Source organism: Heterodontus francisci, chromosome 18 (assembly GCF_036365525.1).
Source record: "Heterodontus francisci isolate sHetFra1 chromosome 18, sHetFra1.hap1, whole genome shotgun sequence".
In the NCBI taxonomy this organism is placed as follows: Eukaryota; Metazoa; Chordata; class Chondrichthyes; order Heterodontiformes; family Heterodontidae; genus Heterodontus; species Heterodontus francisci.
This window is the reverse complement of record NC_090388.1, coordinates 10,809,349-10,826,849: the sequence shown is the minus strand read 5'-3', so window position 1 is coordinate 10,826,849 and position 17,501 is coordinate 10,809,349. Positions and strand designations below refer to the sequence as shown.

Sequence of the window (17,501 nt, the reverse complement as noted above, 5' to 3'; positions counted from 1 at the left end):
TATCCTTCCTTAAATGTGGAGACCAAAACTGCACACAATATTCCAGGTGTGGTCTCACCAAAACCCTGTAAAATTGTAGCAAGACTTCTTTATTCTTGCATTCCAATCTCCTTGCAATAAAGGCCAACAAACATTTTCCCTTCCTAATTGCATGCTGTAACTGCATGCTAATTTTTTGTGTTCTTCGTACAAGTATACCCAAGTCTCTCTGTAAATAAACATTCAGAAGTTTCACACCTTTTAAAAAAATATTTTGCTTTTCTAATCTTACTACCAAAATGAATAACCTCACACTCCCCCACATTATACTCCATCTGCCATCTTGTTACCTACTCATTTAACCTGTCTATATCTCTTTGCAGTCTCTTTGTGTCCTCTTCACAGCTTACATTTCCAACTAGCTTTGTATTGTCAGCAAATGTAGATACATTACTCTCTGACTCTTCATCTAAGAAATTAATATAGATTATAAATAGCTGAAGCCCCAGAACTGATCCTTGCAGCATTCCACTAGCTAAAGCCTGCCAACTTGAAAATGCCCTGTTTATGCCCACTCCCTGCTTCCTGTCTGTTAACCAATCCTCTATCCATGCTAATATATTACCCCAATGCCATAAGCCTTTTCCTGCTTATCAACCTTTTGTGTGGCACTTTACTACATCTACTGGTTTCCCTTTATCTACCCTACTAGTTACATCCTCAAAAAACTCTACCAAACTTTGTCCGATCATGCTATGATAGTCTAAATGCATTGTTAAGACTTCCTTAATAATAGATTCCAGCATTTTCCCGACAACTGACATCAGGTTAACTGGCCTGGAGGTACCTGGTTTCTCTCTCCCTCCTTTCTGGAATTGCAGTGTTACATTTGCTAACTTCCAATCCATTGTAACCCCGTTCTAGAATCTAGAGAATTTTGGAAAATCATAGCCTGTGCATCCACTATCTCTGCAGCTACCTCTTTTTCGAACCCTGGGATGTAGGCCATCAGACCCTGGGGATTTGTTGGATTTTAGTCCCTTAAGTTTCTTCAATACCTTTTATCTGCTGATATAAATTACCTTAATCTCCTCACTTTTATTAGCCCCTAGGTCATCCCCTATTTCTGGTATGTGTCTTGTGTCTTCCACTGTGAAGACAGACACAAAATATTTGATTAACATCTGCCATTTCCTCATTTCGCATGATAATTTCTCTTGTCTCTACATCCAAGGGACCAACTTTTTTTATATACTTGTAAAGGTGAGGTGAGAGTGATTGCCCTTGACATCGGGGCAGCATTTGACTGAGTATGGCATCAAGGAGTCCTAGCAAAACTGAAGTCATTGGGAATCAGGGGGAAAATTCTCCGCTGGTTGGACTCATAGTTAACGCAAAGGAAGATGGTTGTGGTTGTTGGAGGTCAATCATCTCAGCTCCAGGACATGACTGCAGGAGTTCCTCAGGGTAGTGTCCTAGGCCCAACCATCTTTAGCTGCTTCATCAATGACCTTCCTTCAATCATAAGGTCAGAAGTGGGGATGTTCGCTGATGATTGCACAATGTTCAACACCATTTGTGACTCCTCAGATACTGAAGCAGTCCGTGTAGAAATGCAGCAAGACTTGGACAATATCCAGGCTTGGGCTGATAAGTGGCAAGTAACATTTGTGCCACACAAGTGCCAGGCAATGACCATCTCCAACAAGAGAGAATCTAACCATCACCCCTTGACATTCAATGGCATTACCATCACTGAATCCCCCACTATCAACATCCTAGGGGCTACCATTGACCAGAAACTGAACTGGACTAACCATATAAATACCATGGCTACAAGAGCAGGTCAGAGGCTAGGAATTCTGTGGTGAGTAACTCATCTCCTGACTCCCCAAAGCCTGTCCACCATCTACAAGGCACAAGTCAGGTGTGTGATGGAATATTCTCCACTTGCCTGGATGGGTGCAGCTCCAACGACACTCAAGAAGCTCGACACCATCCAGGACAAAGCAGCCCGCTTGATTGGCACCCCACCTACAAACATTCACTCCCTCCACCACCGACGCACAGTGGCAGCAGTGTGTACCATCTACAAAATGCACTGCAGCAATGCACCAAGGCTCCTTAGACAGCACCTTCCAAACCCGCGACCTCTACCAACTAGAAGGACAAGGGCAGCAAATACATGGGAACACCACCACCTGCAAATTTCCATCCAAGTCACACACCATCCTGACATGAAACTATATCGCCATTCCTTTACTGTCGCTGGGTCAAAATCCTGAAACTCCCTTCTAACAGCACTGTAGGTGTACCTACCCCACATGAACTGCAGCGGTTTAAGAAGGCAGCTCATCACCACCCTCTCAAGGGCAATTAGGGACTGGCAATAAATGCTGGCCTAACCAGTGATGCCCTCACCCCTTGAATGAATAAAATAAAAAGCTCTGACAAGCTGTTTTTATATTCCTGGTCAGTTTTCTCTCATTCTATTTTTTCCCCTTTTTATCAACCTTTTGGTGGCCTTTTGCTGATTTCTAAAACACTCCCAGTCCTCAGACTTACTACTATTCTTTGCAACATTGTAAGCCTCTTCTTTTAATCTAGTACTATCCTTAACTTCCTTCGTAAACCACAAATGAATCTTTCTTGCTGAGGTTTTGTTAATGGGATGTACTTTTGTTGAACATTTCAAATTATTTCTTTAAATGTTTCCCACTGTTTACCTACTCCCATACCTTTTAGTCTATTTACCCAATCTACCTTAGCCAGCTCTCCCCTCATACCTAAGTAACTGGCTTTGATTAAGTTTAAGATTCCTATTTGGGACTGGAGTATGTGGCTTTTAAACTTAATATTAAATTCAATTGTATTATGAACACTTTTTCACAGTGGATCTTTTACTATGATATTACTACTAATTAACCCTGTCTCATTGCTCGATCCAGAAGAGGTGCATCCTTGCTTACTGATGGAAGTAAGTGTGGAACTTGTAGAGATTATGGCCACAATCGTCCAATCTTCCTTGGATATTGGGAGTTGTGTCAGAGTACTGGATGATTGTAAATGTTACACCCCTAATCAAAGGCAATTACAGACCAATCAGCCTAATTTTGGTGTTCGGGAAACTTTAGAGATCATATTCCAGGGCAAAATTAATTGGTACATTGAAAAGTATGAGTTAATAAATGGAAATCAGAATTTTAAAGGTATATTTTGTTTGACTAACTTGATTGAGTTCATTGATGAAGTAATGGAGAGATCAGGGCAGTGCAGATGATGTTGTGCATATGGAATTTCAAATGGCATTTGACAAACTAACATATAATAGACTTGTTCGCAAAATTAAAGACATGAAATTAAAGGGACAGTGGCAGCATGAATACAATATTGGCTAAGGGTCAGAAAGCAGAGTTATTTTTCAGACTGGAGAGCTGTGACCGCGTGGGTTTTCGTCGGGTGCTCCGGTTTCCTCCCACAGCCAAAGACTTGCAGGTTTATGGGTAAATTGGCCATTATAAATTGCCCCTAGTATAGGTAGGGGAATTGAGGGAAGGTGGGGATGGAGTAGGAATATGGGATTAATGTAGGATTAGTATAATGGGTGGTTAATGGTCAGCACAGACTTGGTGGGCCGAAGGGCCTGTTTCAGTGCTGTATCTCAAAATAAATAAATAAGTATACAGTGGGTGTCCCCTAGGGGTCAGAGAGGACCACTACAGATGACATGAAACTCAGAAATGTGGTAAATAATGAGAAGGATAGTCACAACTTCAGGAGGACATAGACAGACTGGTGAAATGGGTGGACTCACAGAAGATGAAATTTTAAACATGGAATTGTGAAGTGATACATTTTGTAAGGAAGAACGAGGAGTGGCAATATAACCTAACTGGTATAATTTTAAAGAGAGTGCAGGAACAGAGATTCCTGAGGGTTCCCATACATAAATCTTTGAATGTGGCAGGACAAGCTGAAAAGGCTGTAATAAAGGGCATATGGGATCGTTAGCTTTATTAATAGAGGGATAGAGTAAAAAAGCAAGGAAGTCATGCTAAATCTTTCTAAAACATTGGTTAAGACTTAGCTGGAGTATTATGTTCAATTTTGGGCACTGCACTTTAGGAAGGATGTCAAGGCCTTGGAGAGGGTGCAGAAGAGATTTGCCAGAATGGTTCCAGGGATGAGGGACTTCAGTTATGTGGAGAGACTGGAGAAGCTGGGGTTGTTCTCCTTAGAGCAGAGAAGGTTAAGGGGAGTTTTCATAGAAGTATTCAAAATTATGAAGAGTTTTGATAGAGTGAATAAGAAAAAACTGTTTCCAGTGGCAGAGGGTCAGTAACCAGAGGACACAGATTTCAGGCGATTGTCAAAAGAACCAAAGGGGAGATGAGGAAAATGTTTTTGTTACACCGTGAGTTGTTGTGATCTGGAACGCACTGCCTGTAAGGGCGGTGGAAGCAAATTCAATAGTAACTTTCAAAAGGGAATTGATAAATACTTGATGTGTTATAGAGCATGAGCAAGGGAGTTGGGATTAATTTCAAAAAGCCAGCACAGACACAATGGGCCGAATGGCCTCCTCCTGTGCTCTAAGCGTAGCCAATAGAAAAAATTGTGCTAATGCCCTTTATCCATATTTTGTTTTTTGCTTGTATACAGTTAAGTGAAGAACTAAAGCAGCATCTGAACAAAACGATGATGGAGAATTACGCAGAACCTGGGAAGGACACTATCACCTATTCCATCGACCGACTCCAACAAGATGTATGCAATTAACCTTCGGGCGATTTTCTTTTGGGCGGTGGTCTGTGATATTCATATGGTGCTCGTTGACATTTAATTGATTGTTGATCAGTTTATTGCTTGATATCCATGCTTTCAGAAAATATCATAGATTATTTATTTTGAACAAAAGGTCTATTTTCTATTTTTCTGAAAATAATGTTGCTTTTTATTGTTTTTAACTGCAGTGCGATATAAGGCTTTGAGGAGGTTAACAACAACATATATTTATATAGCACCTTTAAAATAATAAAATGTCCCAAGCTGTTTCATTGGAGCATTATAAGCAAAATTAGATACCGAGCCACATAAGGCAATATTAGAGCAGATGGTCAAAAGCTTGGTCAAAGAGGTAGGTTTTAAGGAGTATTTTAAAGGAGAAAAGAAAGATAGCGAGATGGAGAGGTTTAGGGAGGGCATTCCAGAGCTTTGGACCTAGGCAGCTGAAAGTACATAGCTGAAAGCCAATGGTGGAGCAATTAAAATCAGCGATGCTCAAGAGGCCAATATTGGAAGAGAGCAGATATCTTGAAGGGTTGTGGGTTGAGATAGGGAGGGGTGAGGCCATGGAGGAATTTGAAAACAAGGATGAGACTTTTAAAATCAAAATGTTGCTGGACCAGGAGCCAAGGTAAACCAGTGAGTACAGGGTGATAGGGGAATGGTAGTTGGTGCATAGGCAGTTAGGACATGGGCAGCAGAGTTTTGGATGACTTCATGTTTACAGAGAGGAGAATGTAGGAGACCAACCAGGGGTGTGTTGGAGTAGTCAAGTCTAGCAGTAACAAAGGCATGAATGAGGGTTTCAGCAGCAGATGAGCTGAGGCAGGGGTGAAGTTGGGTGATGTTACGAAGGTGGAAAAAGAAGGTTGTAGTGACGGCATGAATATGTGGACAGAATCATGATACCAAGGTTGCGAACAGTCTGGTTTAATCTCAGACCGTTGCCAGGGAGAGGGATGGAGTTGGTTGCTAGGGAATGGAGTTTGGAGTGGGGACCAAAGCCACTGGCTTCAGTCTTCCCAATATTTAACTGGAGGAAATTTTTGCTTCTCCAGTACCAGGTGTTTAATAAGCATTCTGATAATGCAGCAACAGTGGAAGAATCAAGGCAGGTGGAGGTGAGGTAGAGCTGGGTGTTGACAGCGTACATGTGAAAATTAACGCTGTGCTTTCGGTTGATGTCGCTGAGTGGCAGCACACAGATGAGAAATAAGAGGGGACCAAGGGTAGGTCCTTGGGGAACACCGGAGATAACGGAATGGGGAGAGAAGCCATTGCAGGTGATTCTCTGACTACATCTAGATAGATAAGAATGGAACCAGGTAAGAGCAGTCCCACCCAGCTGGACAACAGTTGATGTGACCCCTGTAGAGACCACCAACAAACAAAAAGAATTGAATCAAGATGTCACTTTTATAAATTTTACTTTCACACTCAAACCAAAACCAACATAAATTAAGGATGAACTAACAATTAAATACTGGTCGATAGATTTATCTTAAAGATCACACATTAATTAGCAGATGAAACAAAGATAGTCCTTATGGGGCTTCAGAATAGTCTTATCAGCAAGGTGGTGCTTAACAGACCCAGAGTCCAACAAAATCAAGATCTTCCTCAGGTAGTTCTTCAAATTCAGTCCTTCAGGATGCAGATATGGAAGTAATGAGGTCCTATCGATGGAAGCGATGCAATCTTCCCTTTAACTGATCGCTCTTGTTATCTCTCAAACCACCTCGACCTTGCCCACTACCATCCTGACGGAATGATATCACTGATAACTTCCATAAGTCATTCACCAATTGTTAGCCCTCAGTCTAGGCTTCATTGCTGACAGCCAAACTGTTTCGATCATCTGCTCTGTAGTCTGATTCTCTAGAAGCCCAGAAACTTGTAGCTCTCAGCTTTTCTCCTTAAAACAATCTGGCTGATTTTCCATCCATCCTTCTCAACTCTCCAAACGTCATCTTCTTACAAAGCACAAAGCAACCTTGCAGCTGACTTCCACGTTTTTCAAAAAACCTCTGGTCAAACAACACACCCAGCTTTCCTATTAGCTGGCTTAACACTCTGCCAAGTTTTCTAGACAAATTGAAACTAAAACATCCGTCACATGTCCTTGGTTAAAAAAAACTTGCTGCTTATTTTTTTCTCAGTCACAGGACTGTTTGTTTGTCTAACCTATGTTTGACTCCCCAAAAACCTGGAAACCCTTAGTTTCAATTTCAAATCAGGGACTATTCCAGAAAGAAAAAAATAAACTGTACTGCATCACACAGTGGAGAAGCACTGGAGGAAGATGTTGTGGTCAATGATGTCAAAGGCTGAAGACAGGTCAAGAAGGATGAGGAGGGATAGTTTACCTTTGTCACTGTCACATAGGATATCATTTGTGATTTTGATAAGAGCCATTTTGATACGATGGCATGGTGGAAGCATGGAGTTCCAGGAAAGTTGGGCACGTATTTGGGAGGCAACAACACAGTCAATGACTTTGGAGAAGAAAGGGAGGTTGGAGATGTGGCAGCAGTTTGCAAGAACAGTTGGGTCAAGGGTTGGTTTTTTGAGGAGAGGGGTGATGATGGCAGATTTAAAGGAGAGAGGGACAGTTCCTGAAGAGACAGAACGATAAACAACATGGGAGCCAGGAAGGGAAATTGGGTGGTCAACAGTTTAATGGGAATAGAGTCAGTAGAGCCAAAGGTTGGTCTCTTGGACAAGATGAGCTGGGAGAGGGCATGAGAGAAGATAGGAGAGAAACTAGAGCAGGATGTGAGTTCAGGGCTAGGGCAGGGAGGATCGATAGAGGGAGTTTACTCTGATGGGCTCGTGAAGTGGAGGTCAGCAGCAGATCAGATGGTTCTATCTAAGTGTCAAAGGAGATAAATTGCAGGATAAAAATTAATGGTGTGAAATATTTCTTATTGTCCCAGTGAGTACATCCCACCGCATTGTATTTAGGATTCCTGTCATCTGGGATTGATGATAACCAGCTGCTGGGAATATGAACAGAGTTTAAGATTGCAAAAACAATGCATTGGATTATTCTATTATTACCAACAAGGGTGGTGAGAGCAGATTCAATAGTAAATTCAAAAGAGAATTGCACAAATACTTGGTTACAGGACTCAGATGAAAGAGGAGGGAAGCGGGATTAATCGGTTAGCTCTTTTGAGGAGCCAGTACAGGCATGATAGGCTGAATGGCCTCCTTCTGTGCTGTAAGATTCTATTCTATGATTCTAAGGTTTGAGAGCTGTAAACACAGAGCTGGATGAATCTGGTAAATGGAGTGGCAACAGGAATTTGGTGAGAGTGGGAATTCGGTGCAACGGGGGAACATAAGACCATAAGAACCAGGAGCAGGAGTAGGCAATTCAGCCCCTCGAGCCTGCTCCACCATTCAATATGATCATGGTTGATCTCATCTCGGCCTCAACTCCGCTTTCCTGCCCGTTCTCCATAACCCTTCAACCCATTGCTAATTAAAAATTTGTGTATCTCCTCCTTAAATTTACTCAATGTCCTGGCATCCACCACACTCTGGGGTAGTGAATTCCACAGACTCATGACCCTTTGAGAGAAGTAGTGTCTCCTCATCTCTGTTTTAAATCTGCTACCCGTTATCCTAAAACTATGACCTCTCGTTCTACGTTGCCCAGAGGAAACATCCTCTCTACGTCTACTTTGTCAATCCCTTTAATCATCTTATATACCTCAATTAAATCTCCTCTCATTCTTCTAAACTCTAGAGAGTAAAGGTCTAAACTGCTCAATCTCTCTTCATAAGACAAACCCCTCATCTCTGGAATCAATCTAGTGAACCTCCTCTGAACCGCCTCCAGTGCAAGTAAGGGGACCAAAACTGTACGCTATACTCCAGGTGTGGTCTCCCTAATGCCGTGTACAGTTGCAGCAACACTTCCCTACTTTTATATTCTATTCCTTTAGCAATAAATGCCAAAATTCCATTTGCCTTCCTTATTACCTGCTGTACCTGCATACTAGTTTTCTGCGATTCATGCACAAGGACACGCAGATCCCTCTGCACTGAAGCACTCTGAAGTTTCTCTCCATTTAGATAATTTGCCTTTCTATTCTTCCGACCAAAATGGATAACCTCACACTTATCCACGTTAAACTCCATCTGCCAAATTTTGGCCCATTCACCTAACCTATCATATCCATTTGTAAATTTCTTATTTCTTTATTGCAACTTACTATCCCACCTATTTTAGTGTCATCTGCAAATTTGGCTATAGTACCGTCTATCCCTGCATCCAAGTCATTAATATAGATTGTAAATAGTTGGGGCCCGAGGACCGAACCCTGTGGCACCCCACTAATTACATCTTGCCAACCAGAAAAAGACCGATTGATCCTTACTCTGTTTTTTGTTGGTTAGCCACTCCTCTATCCAAGCTAATAAATTGCCCCTAACCCATGTGATCGTACCTTGTATATTAACCTTTTGTGTGGAAAGGCGGTGTTATGTTCTTTTAACCAAGTGTAAATGGTGAAAAAATGAATGGCCAGAATAATTAATTAAATCTAAAAATATAATAAAATTAACCAAGTACAGGATACCAACATTAAAGAACTCTAAATTGGATTAGATAAAAAATCAGGTATAGATTAATCATAAATAGGAATACGGGAAGATTAAATTAAAAGCATATTATATATATATATATATATAGAAATAACATAATGAGATAGACTTTTAAGTAAAATGATTGGATGGCTGAAACTCGTTCTCTGCAATTCCTGTGCCATTGGGAACTCCAAGATACCTCATGTGTCCTGGATAACCACATATGCTACCCGTTGCTCAAATTCAAGCTCAGTCTTTCTGAACATGAGGAGCTGGAATGGGCCATTGTCTTATGAGGAAAGGTTGGACAGGCTCGGCTTGTATCCACTGGAATTTAGAAGAGTAAGAGGTGACTTGATTGAAACTTATAAGATCCTGAGGGGTCTTGAGGGTGGATGTGGAAAGGATATTTCCTCTTGTAGGAGACTCTAGAACTAGGGGTCACTGTTTAAAAATAAGGGGTCACCCATTTAAGACCGAGATGAGGAGAAATTTCTTCTCTCAGAGGGTCATGAGTCTTTGGAACTCTTCCTCAAAAGGCGGTGGAAGCAGAGTCTTTGAATATTTTTAAGGCAGAGGTAGATAGATTCTTGATAAGCAAAGTGGTGAAAGTTTATTGGGGGTAGACAAGAATGTGGAGTTGAGGTTACAATCAGATTATTCATGATCTTATTGAATGGCCGAGCAGGCTCGAGGGGCTGAGTGACCTACTCCTGCTCCTAATTCATATGTTCGTAAGTCACTGCAGGGCTTAAGGGAGGCTGTGAATTTCCTGGAGTGCACATTTCAAGAGGTGATCAACCCTCAGCTACAGAGAGTTCAGGAGAATAGTAAGTGGGTGGCCAATCAGCAGTGCAAGAATCCGCCAGGCGTATGGCACTTCCAAATTGGTTTTCAGCAGTGAGTATTGGTGAGGATGATGTGACACCTTAGGGGAGTGCAGTCTAGAGCACATCCACAGCACCAAATCAAAGATTGGTAGGCAAAACAGTAACTAAACAATGAGAGGCCTTTAAAAGGGAAATTAGTTCGGGTACAATGTAGACATATTCCCATGAGGTCAGGTTCATAATACAGTAGAGAATCAAGTTGAAGCTCTGAGTACAGGTGTTCCAAATCATGATGTTGCTTCATCACAGAGCAACTTTTAAAACCATTATTTACTAGTATGTTGAAACAAGCCTCACAATGCAAAGATTTTCCAATCTGTACTTGTGTTATGAATTTATAGAAATTTCTATGAGTCTTTACATACAATATACACAACAGAAACGTGCCTTTCGGCCCAACCAGTCTGTACTATCCTAAACCAAAAGCTACTGAGTGAAGACAGAAAATGCTGGAAATAGTCATCATTTTCTGTCTTTATTTCAGATTTCCAGCATCCGCAGCATTTTGTTCTTGTAAGCTACTGAGTGATACAAACTCATCAAGAATTCATAATCCAGTTTTTTGATTGGCTTGCTACACTTAATTACTACTGTGGTTGGTCATCCTATGGACATTGGGTGGACCAATAGAAAGCCTGCTGGTGAAATACTGTCTATATGCAGTGTAATTTTTTTTCAGCACTGTGTTCAATGCCACAATCTCCAGTATATGTCTTTCTAATCAATTGGATGGAAATTTCAACAAAGAAGGAGGTAAATTGCAGTTGCATCTGTATGAGAGACGTGTGCATACAATAAGTTGAGTTTTATGGGCTCCCTTAGATGGGTTCAAAAGCTGGGGTCCAATAGAATTGCGACGGTGGGGCAGAGGTCCCGTCACCGCCCCGTCACAATGCAACTTCTTCGGGGGTGGGATAGGCCGAAGACTTAAGGGCCACTTCCTACCGTCGCTGGGATTTAGCCAGCAGCGAGGGGTGTTGGGGAGGGGGGTGGTTGGGAGAGGCGGGGAGGTCACCCAGTAAAATGAGGCAAACTCCCTGCAGGCTTGCGGGGCTGGCCGTGCACTGTGGGCAATCTGTGACCAACAAAGGGCCCCCACCAGGAAAACCTGTATCTCCCGAACACCCCACCCCCTACACTGAGCTCTCACCGCCGCCCCCCCCCCCCCCCCTCCACACCTGCTGAGGCCTGCTGGTCTGGCCCTGGCGACCGTGCCTCACTCATCTTGTGTCTGGGTCTCCAGCGCTGGGCCTGGATCCAAGGCCTCTTGCAGTACTGGCAGTGGCCACCGCTCCTGGTGGCATTGCCGATAATGCTGAGCTGCAAACCCTGTGATTGGCCGGTAGCTCTTGGAGGCGGGATCCCTGTCTTTAAAGGGATGGAGATCCCACGCCAGGCTGTTAATTGGCCTAGTGCCGTAGAATTGCTCCAGGGTGGGGAGGGGAGAGGCTTCAGCTGGCTGAGATGGATTTCTAACCCCCCCTCAATTCCCCCACCGTCTTTTCGGCCCAGTGCTGGGAGCCCTGCAGTGGGCACAAAATCCAGGCCGATATGTTTTGTGGATGGGAACAGGAAATCTTGAAGGGACGTAGATTAAGTAAGTCAGTGGCGAAAACTGTGGCAGATGTGAGGAACTGTGAGGTTATCCACTTTGGATCTGAGAAAGGCAAATGCGAATATTTGTTTAATGGTGAGAGACAAGGAACTATGGAGGAGGAAAGGGATTTAGGGGTCCAGGTATACAAATCATTAAAAGCTAGTCCACAGAGACAAAATGTAATCAGTAAAGCCAATGAAATGTTGGCCTTTATCTCAAGGGGCTCTGGAATACGAAGGGGAGGAAGTGATGCTTCAGTTGTACAGAGCCTTGGTCAGACCCCATCTAGAATACCACCTTTAATTTTGTGCACTGAATCTCAGGAAAGATACATTAGTCTTGGAGGGGGGGGGGGGTACAATCAGATTCACCAGAATGGTAACGAGGCCTAAAGGATTAACTTCTGAGGACAGGTGTAAGCTGGGTTTGTGATTGAGTTTTAGATGGTTGTGAGATGTTTGAACTGAAGTCTTTACAATGAGAATTGGATCAAAAAAAGTAGATGCAGAGAATCTCCTGTTAGAGGAATCCAATACATTGGAAATCATAAAATTAGAGCCAGGTTGTTGAGGCCATCTCTCACACACAAAGAGTAATAGAAATTTGGAACTCAGACCCACAAAACAGTGGATTCTGGGAGTCAATGGGAACTTCCAAGACTGAGATCGGTGGATTATTGTTGGTAAAAATATCAGAATGTGGAGCAAAGGAAAGTTAATGGAGTTGAGGTAGAGATCAGCCATGATTAGCCTTGAGGGGCTGAATAGTTACATGATTCACTGTTTCTAAAGCAAATTTTATTGTTTTAATGGTTTTCCTTAATGTTCTCCTGAATTTCTCCCTGATCCACTCTATCCTGAATTAGGGAACTTTATTAGTTCAGTTTATTATTAATAATTATAATTGAAAATCAGAACCTTCCACAGCAATACTGATCCTGGTCAGAAGTTCTGACTTTTAACTTCCATCTGTTTATGCACCAAAGCCATGCAGAAGAAGCCCACTAGTTTCCGGATCCGATGCCTGCGGCGGCTCTTTAATATCAGCTGGTTTAACAATGCACTTGCAACTACAGAAACTGAGAACAAAGGCCCAAGGTGGAATTGGTTTACTGCCTTATAGAATCATAGAATCTAACAGCACATTCAGCCCATCATACCTATGCTGGCTCTTTGAAAGAGTTATCCAATCAATCCTACTCCCCCCTGCTCTTTCTTCATGGCTCTGCAAATTTTTCCTTATCAAGCATTTATCCAACTCCCTCTTGAAAGTTATTATTGAATCTGCTTCCATCGCCCTTTCAGGCAGCGCGTTCCAGATCATAACAACTCGCCAAATAGAAACATTTCTCCAACTCCCCCACCTGCCTTTTTTGCTAATTAACATAAATCAGTGGCTTTGATTACTGACCCTCCTGCCACAGGAAACAGTTTCTCTTTATCTACCCTATTGTTATGACAGCGGCGGGAGCAATGCACTGTCAGTTCAGTCCCGTCACTCCACAGGTTGCAGCATATTATTAAAGTTTTCCTACCCAACCGGAAAACAGCCAAATTAAACCCTCTAGTAACCCCCAGAATAAAACAGACGAAACAAGGTATATTTAGACAACAAATTAACTATTTATTAAAACTAAATCTTAAATACTATTAAGAAAGACCTATGTCTAAAGACCTTGCATTTTACCAGCCCATCGAAGTCATGGGTTGCGGCAGGGGGGCCCGTAAAACTCTGTGGGGAGAGGCCCGCCTCGACCCCCGATGTCGAGAACGGCCCACCATTTATTACCGGTGGCGGGGGGAACCTTGTTTCGGCGCCCCCCCCACCCGCCACCAAGTGGCAGGGCCTTCATCTAAATATTTAAATTAACATAAATTACATGAAAATGAACCTACCTGCTGGCGGTAGCCATCCATGCCAATTTTAGGGCTGCCGTTCACACCTCGTGCGCCTTCAAAACTCCATACGAAGTTCCGAGACCTGGTGGGGAGGGGGAAGGAATAAAAGTTTCAGGATGGGAGGAGTGGGAGAGTGGGGAAAATAATTTTCATTGGCTGTGGGGATGGTGAGAAAGGGTTGAGTGTCAAAGGGAGCAAATTTCAGGGGGCAAGTTCGGGAAATGAATAAAGGTTTATTAGGTGGGGGGAGAGGGAAATTTATGTAATCAATTACCCATTGGGGGATGGGAGACAGGACTTAGAGCTGAAATAAAATTTTATTTTTATTTCCCAGAGACTGGGACCTTTAAATATTAAAATATTGCTGAAGGACTTGAAGCCCTTTAAAAATGGTGCCGCGCCTGTCATTGCTGGGGACGCGGTGGCTGCCCCTGATGATGTCATCAGGGGCAGCCACTCCACCCCCTCTATTTAAATGAGCCCCCACGCATAGTATCGCGGTGGCTCGGCAGCAACACTTCCGTGTTGGAAGGCTGCCGGGTTCAAAGCTAATAAAATTCAACCCCTTATAACTTCTTATTTTAACTTAACTCCCCATTCACACACATACACTCAAAAATCACGGTTCACCAGTTTCTTTTTTTAAAAAAATGTTTTAAAAATTGGTTGTTTCTTAAGAATAAATAAATAACTGGCATATAAGTCTTTGTGGGTTAGGTTCCTGATGGGTGAAGTATTCTAATATGAAAATAATCAAATGCCACTCTAATTCTCCACGCGGATTTGATGAAATAGTCTCTTTGTAGATAGGCATTCAAAACACTTTGGCTGCAGTAGGCATCAAACATTTCTTTCAGCAATGAGCACAGCAATAGGTCTACTTGAATTTTAAAACCAACAGTCTCTCAGTCGAAACTTTACTTCAGCAATACAAACGGTCGCTTCAAAAGGCTTTTTCCTCCTTAGGCAATTAACTTGACCTGTAGCTCCTTGTAGAATTTTTGCTGAGAGAAATAGATAGCTCTTTTCTTCAGTAGCGCGCTTCGCTGCTGAGTCTCTCAAAAAATGGTTTCAGCAGGGTTTTACACACAGTTAAATTGTTACAGTATACCATTTGACCTCTCTCTTCTGCTATTGCCTAGGTAATGAGTGCAGCTGGCACATTGTGCCTCAGAAATCCAAAAGCTTCTCTCTCTGTCTTAAAGGTGCACTGTTTTTAACAGCGTCTTAAAAGCGCATTGTTTCAAACAGAGGAGAAAATAAATACAATTCCGTGACACTATGAAAACCCCTTATAATTTTGAATGATGCAGGAAGAATGATAACCTATTATTTTTCTGCTCTAGTGTCCATAAAATAGTCCATTGAACTGTTTCCTCTGAATGATTTGACTTTTAGTTAACTTGATTTGAAAAATTAAATGAAGGTATATTTTGACGGAGAAATGTGCAGCTATATGATATCGTGTGTAATAATCGCAGGGGACTTGCGGGGGGAGGGGGGGGGGGGGGAAATGCATGAAATAGTTTCCTGTTGCCTTCCTCAGGTGTGCTTTAAGGGAAACACAAGTCCTCTTCCCGAAGGATCCTCTGCCTGTAAGCAGCCGTTGTCTCTCGATGTTCTAGCTCTTCCACTATCACCACCGAATATTCGCTGGTTCTGCCGTTGATATGGCTCATAACCCTGGGCATGGGACCCCTACCTGGACCTGGGGGAACTCTTAAAAAGGGCAGAGACGACCACCCACTGAGTCCTAAATGCCCCTGCTACCCTAGGGTATATAAGGAAGGATCTAGAAGATCCTGAGATGAAAAAGAGCATTTATGCCTTTGCTGTCCTGTTGTTCACCCGTACCACAGTTTATTGTAAAACGACCTGTCCTTTATATAACTGCATCCAGAGTGTGTTTTGCAAACCCTGTTATCATGCTCTTTGTGCGAATATACATGGGTTTGATTTGGGTATTTGGTTTAAACAGTGCAGTTTTATGCTGCTGTGAGATTTGGTGCATGAGTAACACATTGATATTGGCCTCTGTGACTGGCAAAACATGCACCTTTCCATTGTTTTAAAGCCCAGAAACCTCTATGGAGACAACAGGGAGGTAGGAGCAAGAAGGCAAACCTCTGCCTACCATTGCTCTCTCCTCCTTCTCCCTGTGCTAAATGTTGACAATTCAGAAAAGCATCATGTTTCTTCCTCATATTTTGGTGAACAATATTCAAGTGATTTTTGTCAGGAGGCAACATTTACTGTTCTATTCCTCTGTTACAGTTCAAGTGTTGTGGCAGCAACAATTCAGCTGACTGGCAGTACAGTGCTTACATCCTCTCACCCACGTCAGGTAACAGACTGGTACCTGACAGCTGCTGTAAGACAGTAACTGAGGCCTGTGGCCGGAGGGACCATCCATCAAATGTCTACAAGGTGGAGGTAAGCAAAGCCTTGCAGCCTGCAACTTTTGCTTTGGAAATGAAATCGCAGCAACACTGACTTTAAGGAGGTGGTTGTTGTAACAGTGTTTTTAGAATGATAGTTTATTTCTGCTTTGCCCCCTTACCCTTCCCCTCCGGAGTGATTTGTTCTGCGGAACGGCTTGCAAGGGCACAGGCAATGCTTCAGTACTGTATTTTTCAACTGTGACGCTTCAAAACTGTAGGGGAAGAGAGGGCAGGAGGGTTATCACAGTTGGATCTGATCCTGTCCTGTCCCACTAGATATATTTGTTTTTTACATCTAAAATAACTCCTGTTGTGGATTTATTGATTGTAGCCTCTCACGGGTCTGTTGGTGTCTGAAGCACTGTTGGGTTGCCGAGGTAATGCCACACCTTTAATAATATTTCTCTATAAGGGGAGGCGGTGGTGTACTGGTATTGTCACTGGACAGGTAACCCAGAGACCCAGGTATTGCTCTGGGGATATGGGTACGAATCCCACCACAGCAGAAGGTGGAATTTGAATTCAATTAATACATCTGGAATTAAAAAACTCGTCTAATGATGGCCATGAAACCATTGACGATTGTTGTAAAAACCCATCTATTTCACTAATGTCCTTTAGGGAAGGAAATCTGCTGTCCTTACCTGGTCTGGCCTCCATGTGACTCCAGACCCACAGCAATGTGGTTGACTCTTACATGCCCTCGAAATGGCCTAGCAAGCCACTCAGTTCAAGGGCAATTAGGGATGGGCAATAAATGCTGGCCTGGCCTGCGACGCCCACATCCTATGAATGAATTTTTAAAAACTATTCCCTATGGGCAACGCTCTAAATTGGCACACGTTGAGGTCAGTGAGAGGTTAATTGCTATTGTTGAGGGAGCTTTGTCTGTATGTTGGCAGCCACCAGTAAATCCTGCTTTCCTTCCTTTAGGAAGAGGGCAAGGTATTAAGGAATGACCAGTCGTGTTCTCTCTCTGGGATTGTTCAGTTGTGATTTACTGTTTTATGAATGAATGTAAACAGATGTTTTAGATATTGCTTTGAGGTGTGCTGGTTATGTTAAGTGCAAGATTTTGATTCTGTGTATAGATTTTCTGAAATGCTGATACCAGACATAAACGGACAGATCAATGAATAGTGAACAAGAAGCAGCAATCCAAACAAGATATATTCATGTACAAAAGACATGGACTCGATAAGCTGAATACCCTCCTTCTGTGCCGTAATGTCTCTATGGGGGGAATTTTATGCTCTCCAGGTTAGGAGGCGGGGAGAGCATAAAATAGGGTGGAATGGTGGCGGTGGAGGGATAA

General features: G+C 42.7%; 2 protein-coding genes across 7 annotated transcripts in view; one reads left to right on the top strand and one right to left on the bottom strand.

Annotated features, from left to right (window-relative positions):
• Positions 1 to 17,501, top strand: part of tspan11 (tetraspanin 11) — a 111,104-nt gene that overhangs the window by 57,364 nt on the left and 36,239 nt on the right. For all 4 annotated transcript variants that reach the window (XM_068050244.1, XM_068050241.1, XM_068050243.1 and 1 more), the window contains 2 exons: positions 4,642 to 4,746; positions 16,020 to 16,178. In XM_068050244.1, the coding sequence (XP_067906345.1) occupies positions 4,642 to 4,746; positions 16,020 to 16,178 (264 nt within the window). The remainder of the gene's footprint in view (positions 1 to 4,641; positions 4,747 to 16,019; positions 16,179 to 17,501) is intronic.
• The window catches only part of prmt8b (protein arginine methyltransferase 8b), a 200,324-nt gene that overhangs the window by 148,389 nt on the left and 34,434 nt on the right, over positions 1 to 17,501 (bottom strand). The window lies entirely within an intron of this gene.